This window comes from Peromyscus leucopus, chromosome 6 (genome assembly GCF_004664715.2).
Source record: "Peromyscus leucopus breed LL Stock chromosome 6, UCI_PerLeu_2.1, whole genome shotgun sequence".
NCBI lineage: Eukaryota > Metazoa > Chordata > Mammalia > Rodentia > Cricetidae > Peromyscus > Peromyscus leucopus.
In genome coordinates, this window is record NC_051068.1 from 60,150,163 (window position 1) to 60,172,338 (window position 22,176).

The 22,176-nt window shown below is 39.1% G+C and overlaps 1 protein-coding gene across 1 annotated transcript in view; it reads left to right on the plus strand.

The window, feature by feature from the left end:
- The window catches only part of Dchs2 (dachsous cadherin-related 2), a 216,262-nt gene that overhangs the window by 144,049 nt on the left and 50,037 nt on the right, over positions 1 to 22,176 (plus strand). The window contains 6 exon segments of the mRNA XM_028857068.2: positions 82 to 181; positions 5,191 to 5,345; positions 6,442 to 7,285; positions 10,154 to 10,393; positions 18,411 to 18,545; positions 19,007 to 19,216. Of these exon segments, the coding sequence (XP_028712901.1) occupies positions 82 to 181; positions 5,191 to 5,345; positions 6,442 to 7,285; positions 10,154 to 10,393; positions 18,411 to 18,545; positions 19,007 to 19,216 (1,684 nt within the window).

The following is a 22,176-nucleotide window of genomic DNA, read 5'->3' on the forward strand; positions in this document are numbered from 1 at the left end:
TGTGTTCTTTCATTGAAAGGTCCACTAATGCATTCTTTAAGACTCACTGAGTCATCTGTAAGCTATTTTTCTTCTTGACAGGCTTTGGAAGGTCAGCCAGTCAATACACTGGTTACAACCGTCTTTGCAAAGGATCTTGATGAAGGACTCAGTGCAGAACTTACGTACTCCATCTCTCCAGGTAAAAGTCGATATTCACAGAGGATTAAGAGTTTTTAAAATTCCCCCTGTCACTTATCCCTGTCTAGCTCCTTTGGGAAAGACACCGTCTCCTTGATCACTTAGTACTCTTACCTAGACAACTTACAATATAAAACCAAGTTGCAAACAAAATCTATTTGCTGTCTGTAATAATCACTCCATATTTAAGAACACAAAAGAGAATATTGAAAATTTTGTGGAAACTACTAGCAACTTCCCTATGCCCTAAATAGAAACCATCCATCCTAAATGCCTGACTTGTTGAGAATCTAAAGCCCAAGTCAACTTTTATTGAAAGGAAAGAGAAAGTTAATAGATAAGAAGTGGCAACTAATTTGTGATGTGTTGGAGCACCCACGAATATCTAAGAAGACTACTCACAGGATGAGAATAAATCGTGTCTACCTACATCATACCACAAATCATACCAAGCATGTAGAACACTCTATGGTGAGTTTGTTAACATAGACTTACTTTCAAGCTCTCTTAAAATGTACAATCTTCCAGTTTGTTTCAGTAATTAGCTTTACTTGGCATTGTGTTTGAGACCATTTCAAAAGGCATTTATCTTGTTTGACACAAACATGGGAAATCAGTGACATCCTTGTCCTTGCCTGAAGCAGATTTGATTCTCCTCATGGAAAACACAAGAGATACAAGAGTGGATGGTGGAATTAGTATGCCTGCATACTCTCAGGGAGCATTATCACCACATGATACTAGCATTTCAGAGACAACACTGTTTCAAGGGTCTTATTCACTGTGGTGAATTCACAGAACTGACACAGGCACAGGGTGGATTTGCTACAAAGATAGTAAGTGTGAGTTTCAACACGCCTGCTCAGACTTTTTCTGAATAGCATAGTGATACCTGTACTGTTATTCTATTTTTCTGAAGGGGATTTCTTCAACTCCTTATATCAAGGTCTGCACTTGCTAAGGAATCTAGGGAAAATTCCAACAGAACATGTTTTAGACCATTATGAGAAAATTGTAGAGTTTTTTTTTTTCAAGACAGTGTTTCTCTGTTTAGCTTTGGAGTCTGTCCTGGAACTCACTATGTAGACCAGGCTGGCCTTGAACTCACAGAGCTCTGCCTGCCTCTGCCTCATGAGTGCTGGGATTAAAGGTGTACACTACCACCAGTTTTAATAATAGGCATGAAAGGCAAATGAAATAAAAAGCTGTATGTGTACTGCTTGTGTAGAGAAAGAGGAAAGAGAAAGATGTTTAAATGTTTATTAATTGGCTTACTAATTTTCAGTCGGAATGCAAGCCATGAATATGACAATCTGGTTCTAAAGTCATACTAGAAGAGCTAAAAAAAGTGATTGACTAAGACACTGTCAAAAGGACAAATGGAAAATATGCCACCATAAGACTTTAATTTATAAGGATTTTAAAGGAAGACACCACAGTACAGATGCATTAACAATAGACCAGTGGACAAGATAACCCATCTAAGTACATGAAGATTTGATACACAAAATGTAGATGGATCATCAATACATGATACAGACCTACTTTGTTACCCAGTGGAAAAATAAAATTACATATCTACTTCATATGATACAAAATTTATGTCATATTTAAATGTCAAAATCTTAAATCTCACAAAAGAAAGTTTAAGAGGTTGGTTACTTGACATTGGGGGTTAAAAAAAGACTTTTAAACAAGAAAAAATTTTAAAGAAGTAGATGAATGAAATTACATTAAAATTCAGGACTTCATGAAATATGTCACTGTTTACCATGTTATAAAGTCTCGGGTCGTAGATTGGAAGAAAAAAACTACAATCCTTGTAGTGACACAGAATTGCATTTGGCTTTATTAAGAATCCTGGAAGACCAGAAAGAAAAGGACAAATGATTTAAAAACCGAGTCAAGGATATTAATAAGCAATTTTCAGTCAGAATGACATAGGCAGTTTAATACATGTCTCCCGAGGGTAACGACTTTGAAGAATGGAGTCGCAACATGTGATAAACTTACAGGGTGCCAGGTCCCAAGTAGCTCTTCCATTTGATGTCCTGGAACAGCTCACGTGTGCACTGAATGAGAAGTGACAGAATATTTGTTGAAGCTTTGTGTCACATAATCACACAATAGAATATCTTTGAGTGAGAGACTACCATGAAAATGAACTGCCATTATGTTGAACTGAATGGTGTTGTAAAATAATAATAAAAAAAAAGAAAGAAAATGAACTGCCTACAGCTTTATTTACATCAACCAAGACAAACCTTGAAATTTATTTGAAAAACGCAACTCACAGAAGATAAACATTCTGCTTTAGTGCCCTCGAGTTCGTCTGCGTTTCCATTGGTGACTGTCAGTGGTTCCTCATCAGCTTAGTCAGGAAGCAAATTCTCCGTCCATGCTCCTTGTTTCCCACCAGGGGGCGCCCTGATTTCTTCACTTAGAAGCGTTTCAGAGCAATTCTGTTCTAGCACACTGGGGTGGAATAGCTTCCTATGACCCTGAGGTGAGTTAGATCTGTGAGATCTTTGCATCTTTCTTCTTTAATTTTGAGTGTACTCAAAGAACAGGAAACACCTCTGAGAAGCGATGAAGGTGGAGAAGCACACACAAACTCACCCTCCACACAGTCACACACACACACACACACACACACGCACGCACGCACGCACGCACGCACGCGCACACACACATTGAGCTTCAATCCTGGCCAACAAAGCCGTACTTCACATATTTATGGTCCATGGGCTAGAGGGTAGAGCACCCTTCTCAAATAGGAAGGTGACTCTCCACAGCACAAAGATGCAGCAGATCTCAAAGTGTGAACAGGATCACTGTGTTGTTGTTGTTTTTTTTTAAGACTGCCATTTATGTAACACTGAAAAACAATGAAAATCATTCAGTCTAAAAAATGACACATTGATGTCCAGCATACATTTCTGAGTGTCGAAGATGCTATTTTTGTGGGTGTGGTTGGTTCTTGCCTTTCCATTCACCTGGGCCCAGGACTTGAGCTCAGGTTGCTAAGCTTGTGCAATAAGTGCCTTGATCTGCCGATCTGACTCACTGGCTCCCGGAGACGTTATTTTTAAATTAGCTTCCACGATGATGCTTGGAACACAGCAATGTTAGCATCTGATGATGTATATTGTCTGGTTTTGCTTTATCTCATTACTAAATAGAGGCAACTCTAATTAGAATATAGTAATGTAACAAAATAAAAAATATTATAATAGCAACATTATTTTTATCATTCATGAGAGCCTCCCACAGGATTCATGTGCGACAGAAATGAGCAGATGAATCGGAAATCACAACAAACAGTGTTTCTGTTTCGCAGGTGCTGACTTCATACTGTAAAGTTTTCAAAGGCAGGGCTTCTCTTCTATTTATATCCCTTAAAGCTGGTAGAGTGAGTGGACAGAGGTGACTCAACAGTTGTGGGAACACAGAATGACTTTGTACGCTCAGCTTTGTCTGAGGCTTTCACACCACTTGAAGTATTCAGATTTGATTAAAAATTATAGTCTATGATTTAACTAAGTACGTTGTGGAGTGAACTTAAATTACTGGCATTAATATTAACTTCTAATATGCTTTGGTGTGTACATCTATCTACTCTCTACTGCAAAGGCCTAGAAATCATGAGTAACCCAGAAAGAATGAGAACTCCTATACAGAATATGGTCTCACAAAACTAGCTTCCACCAAAGGGAACCAGAAATACATAGAGAAATGACAGAGTTCTGATCTTAGGCAGGAGATCCACAAGAAAAACCTGCACTATCCTGCATATGATGCAAGGAAATTGCTACAGTGTACTGGGACTCTGTCCAAACACCCAGGGACCAATTTTTGAAAGGATCTAACTGTTCAGTGATGAGCTAATTTGAGTATCAGTAAAGATAATAATGGTGATATGCTGAAACCCTTCCTGATAATGAACTATTCCTATAGGTTACAAAAAGAAGCTGGGAGCTAGAGAGAAAGCTCAGTGGTTATAAGCCCTCATTACTTTTCCAGAGGACCCAAGTTCAATTCCCAGCTCCCACATCAAATGACTCAGAACTGCTTGTAACTTGCTCAAGGAGCTCCAATGTCCTCTTCTTTACTCTGCAGGCATCAGCAAGCAAGCACACATGCATGCATGCACACACGCACAAATTAGTTGGAAAGAAATGTCTTTTTTATTGAAATACTCTTGTTAATAAATGAAGAGGAAGATGAAGGGGAGCTACCTTTACTTTGGAATACTTAATGAACACACAGATCTAGGCTTTGAGCCAGCAGAACCAACATCAAGACCAAAGGGGAGCTGGGCATGTGACTCTGAAGGGAAATATAGTATTCCCCTTGTGATGTACTCTCCAAAAATTCTACCAAAATTCAATCAGTTCTCCAGAGCTACCTCTTGATAGGAAGCACTTCAAGGAAATATATATATTTAAGGAAAAGTGAAAGGAATTACGAAAGAACTAAGCTGTATATTGTAGGTGTAGCAACCAAATCTAGGCCATTGCTGATCCAGTGTTAGTGAATCTCAAAGGCAAAACATACATGTGGATGGCAGAAATCTGTAGATGGCCTCACTATGTAGCCCAGGAGGGCACACCACAATTTTCCTATTATATTATAGGCTCATGCACCACCATGCCTAGCTATCTACTTTTTTATTTTTATGTGCTTAAACTAAAAAAATCATCTTTTCTATATTTCAGTGACAAATAACAAATTCATATTAACTGTGCATAGAAACATGAAAGCTAGAGAGATTAAAGTGGTGTTGTGTGTTGTTTCTGATACATGTGTGTATCAATATATTATAAAATATTAAATATGGTAAATAGCTCCTCAGACCCTCAAGGAATTAAAACCAAATTAATGTACTATAGCTCTCAGACTCTCAAGAAATTTAAAGCAAATACACGTTCTGAAATACGAACACATTAACTGAATTGATCCCATCTTCTGCTTTCTGAACTAATTTAGTTTCTTCATTTTTGTGTATAGATTATCCTGCTCACTTTAAAATTGATGCCAACAATGGTGAAATCAGAACCACCACAATACTTTCCCATGACTACAGACCTTCCTATAGGATGACAGTTATTGCCAGTGACCAGGGAGTGCCCCCACTGCAAGGACAGGCAATTATTAATATTCAGGTAATGTTATCAACATAAAATGTGGAAGAACATTCTGAGAGTACCATTTGATTTTTAAACAGATAGTATGAAGACATTCTCAGTATGTGGATCCCGTTTCAAGAGTGTATCACATACAATACTTACCTTCTTGTTGTTTGGAAAAAAATTAAATATAATAACTTTTGAACTAGTGATGTGTAGTTCTTGACAAGCTATCCTTCACTACAGAGACATTTGTATTGCTTTGGATGTGATGCGCAAAATGTAACTTTTCTCTTACTTCTGATTGCAATGAGTTGGTAAGTAAGCAGGAGGTCTTTGTACGTAAACAAATGGCCACAGGATAAATCACATGAGCTTTTTAAAATTTTAAAGCTTATAACAATTATTTGAGATCCATACGTGAAAGCTTTGCATTAATCAAGTACAGCAACAGCAACAACAACAAAAGCAAGTCATGGGACATAGTAGGAGAGAATTACCTACAGCCAGTCAACATTAAGGTGTCTATTCATAACAAGACTCTTTATTGATCACATGATAATAAGCAATGTTAGCACAGTATAAATACAATATAGACTTATATGTATATAATAACAAAGAGTTTATTTTCACCAAGACTACTGTTTTCAAACTATGTCTTTCATAATTAAAGTGTGAGTTAGGAGAAAAATTGATGTGGTCAAACCTTTAGTTCTTTATTTCAACAAAGACACTTGATATTTCAATGCCCAAAGGTGTCATTGTGGCTAGACTGATCTCCAGGATTTGGGATCATTTGGAGAATTAGCTGTCCAACATTCACATTGAAGAATTACCAAGTATGTTCCAAAAGAACCATACACAGCCTCACAAAACAGTCATTAGTGTATTACATCAAAGTTAAAAAGTGGGAAACTATTTTATTCTTTCCTATGTAGAACAAATTTCAATCTTTTGATACATTAGAATTATATTAAAAGAGGTTTTCTTATTAACACATATATAAAACACAAATAGAGATCAGTTTCATATATATATATATATGTTGATGTTTAAACTTACCTTTTAATAATGATACTTGAAGCTAGCTTCAAAGTACTACTGTATGAACAGTTTTTTTTCCTTATGTTAGGTGATACCACTCTCCAAAGGGATGGTTTTTACATCTCAGAATATTAGACATTTAGTGATCCCAGAAAACACGAAGCCTGCAAAAATCATGAGCCTGCTGAAGTCGCCTGACACTCTTCAACAGCACCATAGTGGGAAGTTACACTTTAGTATCGTTGCAGAGGACAAGGATGGCCACTTTGAAATTGACAGCTCTACAGGAGACTTGTTCCTCTCTAAGGAACTCGATTACGAAATGACATCTCATTATCTCATCAGGGTGATTTCTAAAGATCATCGTCAAAGCCCTCCCTGGAACAGCACAGTCTTCCTTAGTGTTGATGTGGAAGATCAGAACGACCATTCCCCATCCTTCCAGGATGAGTTCGTTGTGATAAGTGTAGAGGAGAATGTGCCTGTAGGGACTTTGGTGTACGTCTTCAATGCTAAAGATGGTGATGGCAGTTTTCTGAACAGTAGGATACAATACTTTGCAGAATCCAGCCATGTTGGAACGAACCCGTTTCTCATTCACCCCTCTTCTGGCACACTAGTCACCGCATCTCCCCTGGACAGAGAGAATGTTCCAACTTTCATACTGACCATAACTGCATCTGATCAGGCTGTGAATGTGACAGACCGGCGATGGAGGTCACTGATAGCAGAAGTGGTGATTTTGGATGTGAATGACCACAGCCCCACCTTTGTGTCCCATCCCATCACCTTTGTCAGAGAAGATGCCGAAGTGGGCTCCCTGGTGCACCGTGTAAGTGCCCAGGATCCAGATGCAGAGATGAACGGAAAAGTAACATACAGCATCCTCTCAGGAAATGAGGACATGGTCTTCATATTAGACAAGTCATCAGGTACAGTGCTTTGGATACCACTTCTAAATTATTTTATTTTATTTTACTAAATATTTCATTATGTTTTGTTTGAGAGGAGTTCTCATATATCCCAAGATGGCTACAAAGCCACTATGTAGCTGAGGATGACTTAGAACTCCTGATCTGCCTTTCTCTGCTTCCCATGTATTAAGATTGCAGGTATATGCCACTATGACCAACTTTATTGAAAGAAAATTTAACATGAGAACAATGTTCCTAATATTTTTATTCACAGAATACAATATTCTTGACTATGGACTTGGTGCTGTTCAGTTAAACTCAAAGGTCATCCTTTTTACTTCATCTAAACCATTTTTTTTCATTTTCCTGTCTCTGGATCTTTGACAAGCACCATTCCTCTTGATAGTTCTGTAAATTTGATTATTTTAAAGAGCTTAGATAAAGTCAGGCAGTGTTTATCTTCATATGACTAGCCTATTTCAGTCAACACAGTGTCTTCAATATCCAGACTTATAACAGAATTCTCTCATGATTTTTAAGAACCATAGCTTGCATGTATCATATTTTCTATCTCTATTCATCTGCCGATAGACATTTGAGTTATTTTGAACTTTGACTATTATGAGCAGTAGAAGTGAACTTGACATTGCCAATACTTCTTGGAGACCATGACTTCAATTCTTTTGCATAAATACCCAGAAGTGGTGTTGCTGGGATATTTGACACTTTAATTATAATTAAACCAATTTTAAAACTTCTATGGCTTCTCTGGAAAGATGGGGCTTTATGGCCCTTTTGCTAACTTAAAAACTATTTTTGAGGAATTGTCATACTTTTTTCCACTCGAAATATTTTGCATTAAAACCAACAGTGTGCAAGGATTTAAATTTCTCCGCATCCCTACCAACTCTTCTTATTTATTGTTCTATAGCAGAACCATCCTGGTAGTTGTTGTGTGACAGAATTTTCCTGGAGAGTTGCAACACACACACACACACACACACACACACACACACACACACACACACACACGCACGCGCACACACACACACACTGATATATATCACAGATACTGTATTCAGGGAACTAAGTTTATTGAACTGTTTGTTGATATTATCTGTGCTTTGTAGCTGACTGTATCTTGTGGGCTGAGGATACAATAGCTACTATCATGAATCTTTGAGGTAGGAATACTACTGTAAGTAAAGCAAGGTGACTTTATGCCAAATCAACATCATTATACAAAGACTTTCGTGTGGAAATTAGCCTTTAGATCATGCAAGCCAGCCCTGATTAGTAACTGAAAATACACAGGTTTTAATGGCTGAATTCTTTGCTCTTTAGGGACATTGCTTTTCACAACAGTTGTAGCATTTTAGTTTTTACATCAGCATTTACTCAACGGCATTCACTCTGCACTGATATTTCATCTGTCTTGCTGCCACCATGTTGCCAGGAGGCTGCCCCAATTTTTAACATGATATGCAAAAAAAAAAAAAGTATATGCAAAGTATCAGCCCTGTGAGTTTGGAAATGAACTTTCCTTTATGTGAGTTTTCAGGACATTTAAAAAACTTATGGAGTACTATCTAATTGTCTGTAAAATAGTGATTTCAACATGAACTTTAGGAAAAAAAAATCTCAGATGTAAACTATTTGGCCAGCTGTGAAGAACATTATTTGGAATTAAAGTGAATGTGAGGATTTGGAAGTTGTGAGCATAGTTGTTTCTATTCTGCTGGGAAATTTTATCAGAACATTTCTCAAATCCTGACATATGGTTCCCTTCTGAGGCTTGCATGAACACCACCTAAGTGCCCAGCTGACAGGAGATTCTCCAGACACAGGCTGATGATTTCTGCAAGAGCTGTGCCTCTCCTCAGAGCTGATTTAATGGTCCTTTAAATGCTTTCCAAGATGCTCAGGGAAGGTCTGTTTCAGCCTGTTAAAGAGGAAGAATAAAATTGAATTGTGTCTTAGTAATGCCTGCATCATGAATCTGGAGCTATTACAATGGCTATTTCTTTTGAGGTATTTTTCAAAGACGTAAAATGATAATTGCAGAATGTATCCATATGAGGTGGGAATTTTCTTTTTTCCTCTCACAAGGCTCATGTTTCTAATAAAAAATAAAATATAGTGAGTTTTCCTATAGCCCCAATGTATAGAAGGATAGGTAATTATTGAAAAAAAAACTATCTCAAAAATCTGACTCAATATTTAATTATTTGAAGAAAAATTTTAGGAAGGCAGTCAGCAATTCTAAAAGAAATATATGACAGTTATTAACCTATAATGACTATCAATGTAGAACACGGCACAGACATGGGTTATGTGGCTCAATGCAGTGGGATAGATAGTGGCTTATTTGTGAAGTTTATGGTATGAATTGCAACATCTGTGCCCTTTAATGTTCATAAAGCAAATGGTGGTCAACCAAGAGTACGTATAACAGAAGGCGATTCCTTAACAGAAATCAGATGTGCTGCCCAACAGAGTCATACGCACATTTTTATAACATGGTTACTTCTAAGTGCGTCATGTGTCACAGAATATATGTTATTGGAATCATAGATACTTTTAAAAGTGAGGGAAATGTTGGGTAGACTAGTAATTTTGACATAGGCCCCTTACTAGATAATCATGTAGGATAGACTTTTGAAATTGTCATTTGTCTTTATAACTTAAATTGACTTTTCTGACCAAGAATGTTAGTAGATAATAGATGAATTTAAAGTTGGTTCAATAAATTTCATTCTCTTTTTTATGATTCATTCTTTAGCAACGAAAGCTGAGTTTTTAAGTATGCAACATAAGCTGAGGTAGAGTAGGTGGTCCTAAGCCAAACAGCACCCATAGCCCACCATGACTTTTCTTCCAAAGCAGGCTTGCTGAGGACAGCTTGTCCTCTGGATTATGAAGTGAAAACTCAGCACATCCTGATCCTTGTGGCCCATGATGGTGGCACACCAGCACTTTCTTCATCCCAGACTCTGACAGTCACTGTCCTTGATGTCAATGATGAGGCACCAGTATTTAAGCAACTTCTGTATGAAACTTCAGTTAAAGAAAACCAAAGTCCTGGGGCGTTTGTCACAAGGGTTGAAGCTGAAGACACCGATTCAGGTAATCTGAAAACTATTGGAACCTAGGTCAATGACACCATAAAAAGCACAAAATGGTTATAGTCAGCATAAAATAGTAGTTATGGGAAAGTGAGGCCTATGAGTTGGCACATGAGAAAGTGTTTACCAGGGAGCCTGGTGAGTTGGATTTCTGGAACCCTCCATGGTGGAAGAAATAAATGATTCTTGAATGTTCTCTTCTGACCTCCACATGTGTGCTATGCCACATGCACGCATGTGTGTACACACAAAAATAATAATAGTAAATAAATTAAGAAAAACAATAGTTATGGGAAAATGAAGTTACTGTGTATCTTAAATATCAAGTATTTCCTGCAACATACATGAAATAGCTGTAGATGATGTATGTTTTTTTATCTAGCATCTGTTTGAATTAATCTTTATTATTATTTAGAGTGGTACATACCTAATTAACATGTAATTTATTGATTTTACTGAGACAGCAAACAGAGATACACACACAACGTCTCAAAGCGCCCTGGGTGCATTGAGCACGAGGACTCCAGTGGTTCTCCATCTTCTCAGCCTAAGCCAGGCTTGCTCCAAAGCTGTGGAGCTGATATCAGACGGCTTACGTCTGCACCCTAGAATTATCTCTTACATAAGCTGTGTAACCTTGGAGAAGTTACTAATCCTCTCTGTTCCTCTTGTGTGTAAGATGGGGATAATTGCGGCACTTAATATGTAGTCTCATTATAAGTATGAAGGCATTACTATGTGGAAAGAGTTCCTACCAATATCTGGCACAGTGAATAGCCGACGTTCCCTCCTGTTTCTACTCGTATAATTAACACAGAACACAGACACACAACTCTGAAGTCAATAGTTACTGTGACTGGGAATTGACGAGAGCCTCTGACTTGCTTTTGAACATCGCTGGGGCTCTTTGGGTGTTTAAGGACGCAGTAAATTTAATGATGTTCTGTTTGTATTTTAAACTAAATAACGATAAAAACAGATAGCTCAGGGTTTACTATTAACAATACGTTCTGAGTTCACGTCAGAACAAAGCACTTAATCAGCCGGTCTTTAAAACTTACACGTGCAGGGGTTACATTTACAAATACCGTAATGATGTTTCTACAAAACCGACAGTGTGACAGCCCCATTTCTCCCCTAAAATATCAGAAGAGTAAAAGAGAGATTTTGTTTAGCTTTCAAGATAAGTCCTGTATCTCTCAGCTGCTCTGCTGTCTTGGGATACGCCAGAGTGCAAGGATGGGCCCCTGACGTGAGTTTGTCCGAGACCCTAGGGGCCCTTTTCAAGGGCTCACATAATTTTCCCTGTTTGACCACAGTGGGGCAGTGTGATCAAAGACTTCCTCACTGTACTCGGAAAGGCGCATGCTCACAGCTGTTCTCAGTCTGGCTAAGCTCAGTTAGCCTTAAAGCTTTTCAGGCACTGTCTGCTTTAAGGCAGCGGTTCTCAACCTGCGAGTCGTGACCCTTCGCCATCGGAAAACACAGCTATTTATATTGCGATTCAAAACAATAGCAGAATTACACTTATGAAGTAACAATGCAAATAATTTTATGGTTGAGGGTCATCACAATATGCGGGTCGCAGCATTAGAAAGGTTGAGAACCATTGCTTTAGGGTGGTAGGGACAACGGGGAATACACAAGCTGTGCTTTTCACAATGATCCTGGGGAGCACACGGGAGCTGTGCATCTCAGTTGCCCTGGTTCAGTAACTCTCCCTTCCAAGGTTTCCATGTGTAAACAGCAACAAGATTCTGGGCAGGGCCACCTCACAATGTGGACTGCACAGGTTGAGCCCTCTGCAGACTTGTGGCTTAGCCACCTGCAATCTGTTCTCCCCTCGACTTATTTTGTTAATTTTATTTTCTGTGCGGGGTTCTACTGAAAAGGGAGAAAGGAATTTTTTCTCAGATTTTTGCATTTAGTCACAAGAAGTGACTGCCATAAGTAATTCCTACTATTTTCTGTTGTGAAATTGCCTAGTGTTAATGTTATTCCTATTGAGTCTATTTGAATTGAAACCTTATCATTATAGGGATTAAAATCACAACTGAAAATTCAGATGTATGTATTTTTTTGTGGCTTTGCATTAATAGAGGTTTGAAATACAACTTAACATCATCCCAATGCTCATCTAACATTGCATGTCTTAGAGAAGGTTTGCGTTACTGAAAGTCTTCACTTCGTAAAAATTTTTTTTTTTAATTTTAAAAATTTAATTTTTTGGTGAGAATTTCTTATGAGTACTGTATTTGCTGTGTTTTCGATGAAGCCAGATCTGTTAAGCTGGTGTTTATGTAAATACCTGTGACTGTGTGTGTATATTTGAATATATTTCCTTTCGATTTTTTTCTTCACTGAGTTAGAACAATGAAATAGGATTATGCATGAGAGTTAAATGACGTACTGAACATTTTAACATAACTGGCATCGGGTTGGAATTTATGAATGGTTTACTTTATAGTATGTATTAAAAAATACTATAGTGTTACTTAATACCAAAGAGCTGAGCATATGTGTTCTGGCATTCTAGAATGCAGATTTTTTGAAACGTAAGCACTCAGTGCTGTTTGGCATTCAAAGTCCAAGGGGATTTGAATGTTTATATTGTGTGACTCACTCTAAATCTAGCAGGACTTTTTTCTTGTATTAAAAGGAAAAAAAACACAACTACCAGATTTTTACTGAGGTATTAAAAATTTCCCAGCATTTGGTACCTCAACAAGAGCTCCATTGTTAGTGTGCAAAGATGACTGTGGCTGCCACTGGCTCCCTGGAGGAAAAGGCACCTCACGAGGTAGATGAGTTTGGGGTAATGACATTTGCTCAGTAGTGGTGGAACGTGACATTTTAACACAACAATACATGGTCAGTAAGAGGGTGTTTTTTTTTTTTTATTTCATGCAAATATCCTCTCTATCCAGTGTCATCTTGAATAAACTACATCTGGTTTCCTGACAGGACTTTCTCTGTGTGTGTGATGTACAGCTGTACCCTTCAAAACCCACTCTTGGAGTCAGGGAAAAGCATAGTATTTGACTGACTCTAATTCTGACACTACTGTTCATATTATTCTTCTAACATCAGATATGTAAAAGTAGGAGAGAAGATGTTTTAGAAGAAGGGAAGAAGGTAGATAGGACTTCCCTATCCCTCAGACGTTGGAGTACTACCAGTATTATCCTTATTAGGGTCACATGTACACCTTCTAAGAGAAGACTTACATGTGCTCATTAAGTCAAAGGGTTAAGATGCTAAAACATCTTTTTTTTTTTGTTATCTGGCCATCAAACTAGGGCTTTGCACATGCTAGGCAAGTGCTCTACCACTGAGCTTCATCCCCACCCCTAGATGCTAAAATAAAGTAAAGCCTAGGGACTTTCATTTTGACCACATCCTAATAGAGGAATTTAGAGGGTAGTTAGGCCATTAGGAAGGTAAAAACTTGAGTTTCTCAATCTAAGGCCGTTGCTAGAGGAGCCACATGACACTCTTAATGGCTTAGGCTACTTCTGCTAGTCTCTTACTACTATTCTGCTGGCCTTTAGTTGGTATCTGGTTGACTCATACTATGTAGGTTCTCTCTACATAGATTCCAGTTAGAAATGCATTTATAGAAAGGGGGAAATGAATAAGGACCGATCACGGTCTCACTCACTAGGAAGGCAATTCTTGTTAAATTTTGATCTAAACTCTAATTTCTTTATATTTGTTGACTGTCTCCTTTCTACACTATAAACTCTTGAATTCAGTATATTTTACTTTCTTTTAGCCTCAATTCTTAGGGTGGAGAGAGATATGATGTAGGTACTCAAGCAGTACTTTTGACCTCATGATTTGAGAAACCAAAGCCCATGAGTCAGAAATGCCTTCAAGTTACCTTTAATCTTTGAAATATATTTACTTACTTATTTTTCACTATCCCCAAATAACCAGTGAAGCATATTCTGGTTTTGGTTTAGAAATGTCTGAGGGTGTGAGCATTGTGTCATTGTTGAGGACATGACAGTCTTCTTAATTGGAAAATAATATTTTACATTATCCCTAGTAGACACAAAATGTCAGTAAGTATTCACAAGCCAATGTTATATTCTGCTCTAAGACTAGGTCTTTCTCGTATAGTTAAAATTGGCTTTATATATGTTCCTCAGGTTAATGACAATGTGAATCTATCTACAACTTAGACATATTTTCACTTTGCTGCCTGCCGTACTGCAGACTCTGCCTATAGGTTTTAGTGGACTTTTGCATCCCCTTGTCTCTGTTGTATATCTGCCACTCAGTGTAAGTCCAGTCTTCCAGGAGATTCTTCTTGGGGCTCTCTCTCATAGTAGATTTGTGATCTTCTATGAGTTAAGCTGCGAGTTTAAAACTTCAACTTGTAATTTGCTTTCTGTAAATTATGGTGACATTTGGTTTTCTAACCAGTCTGAGTCTTTTAATGATCTTACTTCATCATAGTTCAACCCTAGTGGTCGGCTATTCATGCTTTCCAAAAGTGATGACTTACTGACATTCTCTCTCCTGTGACAAGACACTCAGCACTCTAGTCAAGGACAAAGAGTCCAAATTCCCTGATATGCAAGACCTTCTCCTTATGACAAATGTTCTTGCCAGTCCTGTTCAGCCAAGAATATTAGATACTGATAGTGTTGCTTGGCAACTGGGTAAGCAAAGCAATACTGTGAAGGTGGGGGTGAGGAGTGGGAGATGAGTGTGCAAGCAACTACCATTTAAATAAAAAAAGAGAAAGTTTGGAATTCAGAGGACTGACTATAAGAGGAACAGCCTTGCAGAATCTGGATCTTGGAATGTTAAAAGGACAGAATAAGCACTGATGATACAGTATGCTTTTAGGAAGAAGAAATTTTCCCCTTTAAAATATTTATTTATTGATTTTCTGTGTTTTGACTATTTTATCTGCATGTGCCTACATGCATAATGTGTGTGCAATGCTCATGAAGGCCAGAAGAGGGTATAAGTCTTCTGGAACTGAAGTTACAGGTGACTATAAGTGGCCATGTGGATTCTGGGAACTGAACTCAGGTCTTCTGAAAGAATACCAAGTGCTCTTAACTGCTGAGCTGTGTCCTCAGCCCCTTCTCCTCCTTTGGACTTTCAGTCTCCTTTTAGTGTCCCTTTGTGACAACTCTTTGAAGAAGATCCTTGGAGGAAGCCATTGGGCAAAGGAGAGCTATAGTCTCAGACTCTAGTATATCACAGATTTAGATTTGAGACATAGAAGTTTAAGCTTTGTCTTAAAAAAAAACTACAGTAAGAACAAACAGGAAATGGCAATTACAGAGGCTACAAGCAAAATGAAACTTAGTACGTTCAGGGAGCAGAAAGGAAGTAAGGAAAGCAGGAATATAGCAAGGGTGTGAGCAAGGGTATGAGCTGTGAGAAGAGTTGGAAGAATAAGCAGGGTCCACATCGTGAGGGACTTTGTAGATGCTGGTGAAGTGTGTGAATTTTATTTTGAGTGCATCCACTCTTTCTTCCTTTTTACAGATTAACTCTTGTTCACCTTCACAGTACTACAGTGTGTCTCTGCTTAGTCTGACATGCCATATCATATAGCATGGTGCTTGAAGCTTACTTGTCTGCACTGAGTACTGTACTATAAGCCTTGTGAAGAGAAAGACTTTATGGTCTTCCTAGCACTACATTTTTGTCACTTGCCTGTCACCTTAAAACTTTCCATGCTTACTGAACAAAATAGTGAACATATTGCCTTTAACACATCTTCTCTGAATCTACTTCTCCTGAAGTCTATCCCATCCTCTTTATAACTCTTGATTTAATTGTCTACAAGAAAGGAGATCTGGAGACCAAAAAAGCTGTCTGAGCAATCTTTACAAGTCTATCATTCAGTAAATGTGCTTGAATAATTGAGCACAGGAGGGAAGAAATGAGAGAAGAGATAAAGGAAAGAAGGAAGGAAGAAAGGAAGGGAGAAGGAAGGGAAGGAGGGAGGGAGGGAAGGAGGGAGGGAGGAAAGAGTTAAATAATCAAATAAGCAAATAATCAGAGTTCAATATGAATCTGGAGTCACTGATTAGGAAAGGAATAGACAAATCTGTATTCATCTGTGCCTCTATTAGAGCAAGATGCTAACTAATCTATGGCTAGAATAAGTCCTTTTCACCCCACTCTGGAAACGAGGAGTAAAATACGACATAGAGAAACAACCAGAGACTGCATCTCAATTATAGAAAGCTTTCGTAGCATGTGTGAGACCCTGGATTCCATACCTAGCACCAAAACAAACAAATGACTGGATAAATAGATGAATAAATAAACAAAACTTGAAGCAAAGAAAAAGAGAGCAAAACTTTTCTTCTTCTACTTCTCTTCCCATGTTTTTTTTTCTCTTCCTTCCTTTCTCTTTTTGGATATCAGTCAGCAATGGAGGATACCATGGAGGAGTTAAAGTAGGTAAGAACTAAAGAGAGCCATTAGATTTTATGATAAGAAGAATCATTGCTCATAGTAGAAAGGGTGGCTAGATTTGACAGTGATTTGAAGGTCGCTCCAGAGAATGACAATATCCTTAAATGAAATTTGGCAATATTGAGGAAGACTTAATTTTTTCAATTAGGAAATTTTTTATTCATTTTACATACCAATCAGAGATCCCTCTCTTCCCACCCCTTCAGCATTCTTCCCCGCCCCCCCCCCCCTGCCCCCAGGACTTAGTTTTTGTAGTTTCAGAAGATAGAAAAAAATACAAAGGAAAGACCAGACACTTCAGGAAAATTTCAAGCCTGAGCAGTTGAAGGGTTCCTTCTGCCATTAAGATGGGCAGATAGATGCAGAGTTGAATGTAAATTCAGATGATTAAGGGAATTTCTTTCTCAAGATTTCCTTTCTTTCTGAGAAATACAAAGGAGCCTGTGGGCGAGAGCCAGGATGTGTTTGATAGGAGACCTTAAGAGGAGCTGTGACTGAGGACAGTCACAGATGATGGCGACATTTGTGTGACCTTAGACTGTGCTGTTAGGACCTTCTCTCCATCTCAACATCTGTTGGATAACCAAGGAGAGCAGAGAAAGGGCTCATCTAAGCTTGGGCTGCCACTCAGCTGGGAATCTTCAACCCAAAGTCACAAGACATGGGGAAGAAGCAAGTTTGATGGAGTGATGCTCAGGCTGGACTGCAGAGGGAAAGAAAGTCATGGGGGGTGCTTTCAAGGGGCATGAGGAAGAATTCATGGGGCTGCGGGAATTGGGATCTAATATAGATAGTGTTGTGTGCACACAGAAGCAATGGGTCACACACACATCCTTCCTTAGACGTGCGTCATGAAGACTGTACTACATCTTTGCAAGGCTTCCAACTTGCTTAGTAAGGTAATGGGATTAGACGAAGTCATCTCTAGTTCTTTTCTGTTTTCTTGTTCTCTTGTTTGTTCTGGATAATTACAAGGGTGTGAGGAGGAATAAGCAAGTAACGACTTACAACCACAAAAATGGGAAGAATTATTTTCAAAATGCGTAACAATGTGGTATGGCACTCCTCACATACCCAGATAGGAGACCAACTGCTAAGGTTAAACACAAAACAAAGCAAGAATAACCACACAAGCAACCCTGCGGGCCTGCCCCCTGAGGTTGTGAATAAACAGAGTCCTACAGCTGAGCACAAGCTTTTTAAACAGAGGCTAATCTACAGAAATTGTCATCTGTCCCACAAGTTCACAATTATGTCATTAAGTTACAATCAGGGGCGTTAGGAGGAGTAATTAGGACTATGTTGTAGAGTTGCTCACTCCTAAGAAAAACTTTTATGGGAAGGAAAAAATCCTAAGCATTCACTGTGGGTAAGTCTCATAAGGCTTTTGAAAACCGAGTGTTTCTGCTCATAGGGCCGTCATTCCAGAAGAACAGACAGAGGTATTGTCTTGTACTTTAATTTGAAGACTTTTTAATAATCTCACCTTTCTCATCTACAGCCCTGATATGTTCCTATGAAAATGGTCAGATTACCCAAATTGCTTTTTTTTTTTCCTTAAGGAGTCAATGCCGAGCTTCAGTTTCAAATTTTGCCAGGGCCTGACTTTGAGTTGTTTGAGATCAACCCTGACACAGGGGAGGTGGTGACAAGTGTCACATTTGACCGAGAAGCTCAAGGAATCTTCACACTTCGAGGTAAGGGGCTTGCCCCCCCCACACACTATGTAATCTCAAAGGATCTAGAAGGATTATTAGTGAGACTTAGCATTCTGTTCAAACTTTTTTTTAACTTATTTAAAAATGTCCATGTATGTGTGTGTGCCTACTTGTCTGTATGTGCACCCATACTGTGTATGCAGTACCCATGGAGGCCTGAAAAGGCTGACTGACCCTCATTGAATTGAGAAACAGGTGGCTATGAACTTCCTCATTAGGTGCTGGAACCGACTTCAGGCCGTTGGAAGAATAGCAATTTCTCTTCGGTGCCGAGCCATTTCTCTGGCCTGAAATTCAAGGTTTCTGTAAGATGACTCTAAACGAGATATTACTGGCCCAGGGTCCCCCAGCTGGTTCAGTCTCATGCTGTGTAACTGGAACAGCGTATCTTAGGTATGTAGTGACAGCCACAAACCGTCCTTCTCTGTGTTCAACACCAGTGCTTGTGCAGGACGCTGGCGTCCCTTCATTGTCCAGCACTGCAACCGTCCTCTGCACCGTGGAGGATGAAAACGACCATGCTCCAGAGCCTGTTGTCCACAGGCATGACATGGAAGTTCTGGAAAACCAAGATCCAGGGGTTGTCTATACTGTGTTGGCTTTCGATGAGGATGCTGGCAACAATGGAGCTGTCACCTATCACATAGTGGGTGAGTGCTGGAAAGCCGGGGTTCTCTCCAAGTACCGACTGGTGCGGGTGGTCGGCTGAGTTTCCTGTTTTGGTGTCTGTTGTGTTTTCCTACAAAAGCCACACCCAGTGGGAGCTGCTGCTCTCTTCTCCCCTGGAGGGAGCGTCTTCTGCCTCTGTCCACCCTGCATCAGCACCCTCCAAATTTTCTAAGGTTGTGGTTCTTCAAAGTTTTCCTGAATTTGCTTCTATGCCAATACTAGGGCAAATGCATCTAGAACAGATGGCTTTTTCCTACTTTTTGTTTCTTTATAGGATCGTTTATTTTATTCTTTACATCTTGAGTTGATAATTCCTTCTATACCCTATCACAATTTACCATGACGAAGTAGCTTTTTATTTTTATACCGATTATTGTCACTGTATTTTCTATAATTGAGTATCTGCATATATTGAAATGGAAGCTATTTTAAAATTTTAATAAATTTAGAATCTAAGCTTACAAGTTATTTTAGGTTGGGTTGATCTTTGAAAGATTAAAATATTAAAGATACTGTCCAAGTTTTTGCTAATAGTTTATTAAAAACAAAATTGTGCTGGAAATGAATCTCTTAATAGAATTGGTGGATCCTTTTTTTTTTTCCAGTTTATGAATGTGAGGTTTATTCCCTTTCTCTCTCCCTCCCTCCCTCCCTCCCTCCTCCCTCCCTCTTCCCTCCCTCCCTCCCTCTCTCCCTCCCTCTCTCCCTCCCTCTCTTCCCAAAGTCTCATAATGTTCCCCAGGTTGGTCTTGAAATCCTATCCTCTAGGTTCCTCCTGACTTAGCCTCTTGCTTAGCTGGGAGTATAGAGCAATCTGCTGCCTTTGAGTAAGAGAGAGAACAACAACAGGTCTCCTGCCAATTTTATTTTTTACAGACACAGGTCTGAAAGGAACTGTCCACATTTTTAAACTTTCTTGGTGCTAAACAATGGAGTTCAGAATTCAGGGCTTCAGAAGCATTGAGTGTATGCTCTTCCTCTAAGCTGTGCTCCATCAGCCCCTCTTGTGCAACCTGAAAGCCAGAGGACAGTTGATAGAAGTCAAGTGTGGTGATGTATTGTGTACCCTAATAAAATTTGCCTGAAGATCAGAGAATAGAACAAACCACTAGATTAAACATAGATGCCAGGCAGTGGTGGCACACACCTTTAATCCTAGCACTCGGAAGTCAGAGATCCGTCTGGATCTCTGTGAGTTCAAAGTCACGCTGGGTTACATGAGATTGACTCAATCTAGGAGAGAAACAGAGGCAGGCAGTGGTGGTGCACACCGTTAATCCCAGTACTTGAGATCTCATGCCTTTGCTTGGGAAGTCACACACACCTTTAATCCCAGTACTAAGAAGGAATTATATTGCAGGGCAGAGAAAGGTATATAAGACATGAGGAGACAGGAAGTAAAGGCTTTTCAGGCTGAGGAGTTCTAGAGGTGAGACGTGGCAGTGGCTTGTTCCTTTGTCTCTCTGATCTTTCAGCATTTACCCCAATATCTGATACCGGTTTGTTTTTTTTTTTATAAGACTACTAGAAATTCTAACAATACCAGTTTTTTTTTTATTATAAGACCATTAGAAATTCGAACAATACCAGTTTTTTTTTTTATTATAAGACTTAGAAATTCGAACAATAGTCAAGTTAGTGCTTGGACATTGTCTGAGTTGTACATTCCCCCAAACCAATTCATAGCTTCTGCTGTGATTTACTCATCACAGGAAATTGAGCAAACTTTGTAATTTAGTTAATAGCAAAGACCTTTTCTGTAACATGAATCTTAAAAGGTCTTATTAATAAAAACAAACCAGATGCCAGTTATTGGGGTGGATGCTGGAAGATCAGAGAAGCAGAACAAGCTACAGCCACCTCACCTTGCCAATTCCTCAGCTGATCCTGTTTCCTCAGACTGGAAGCCTCTGAGTCCTCATCCAAATGGATCTCAGCTGAACTGCTGCTAAAAGCCTAAAAGCTTAACCAGGCTCTAGTTCCTAGTCCTCACGCCTTATGTACCTTTCTGTTTCCTACCATTACTTCCTGGGATTAAAGGCATGTGTCACCATGCCTGGCTGTTTCCAGTGTGGCTTTGAACTCACAGAATGCTAGTATTAAAGGTGTGTATACCACCATTTTCTGGCCTCTGTATCTAGTGGCTGTTCTGTTCTCTGACCCCAGATAAGTTTATTAGGGTGCATAATATTTTGGGGAACACAATGTCACCACACTGTATAAAGTAGTACGTGTTCTTCAGTCATTAAAGCCAGTCACTATTTCAGCACTGAACAGCAGTGGAGGGAGTTGATCAACATTGTCAGATGAGAATGACCTCTCATTTGTCAGTCATTTATTTTTGTCTGAGTAAGGGGTGAAAATAAAGGCTAGTCTGGTGGAGTAAATCTTTATTTATGATCCTAGGTGTCCTAGTTTGTAACTCTGTGGCTGTGACCAACACCATGGCCAAAAGCAACTTGGGAAGGGAAGGGTTTATTTCATCTTACAGCTTACAGTCCATCATGAACAGAAGAGTCAGGGCAGGAACTCAAGGCATGACAGCGATTCAGAAGCCATGGAAGAATGCTGAATATTGGTTTGTTCTTCGTGGCTCATATTCAGCTCCCTTTCTGATATAATCCAGGACACCTGCCTAGGAGTGGCACAGTGGGCTGGGCCCACCTACATCAATCATTATTCAAGAAAATGCCCCCACAGTCTTACATAGAGGCCAATCTGATGGAGGCATTTTCTTTGCGAGGTTCTCTTTTGGCAAATGAGCCTAGTTTTGTGTCAAGTTGACCAAACCCTAACCAGCACGCTAGATGAATCCTCAGGCAAAATATTTTTAGCAGTAGAGTATATAAGCTGGGCTTCTGGGAACTGCCTTAAAGCTATATGTTTAATGATAACTCCTTCAAAAGCTTCACATTATATAACCCTTGACATACTCAGACAT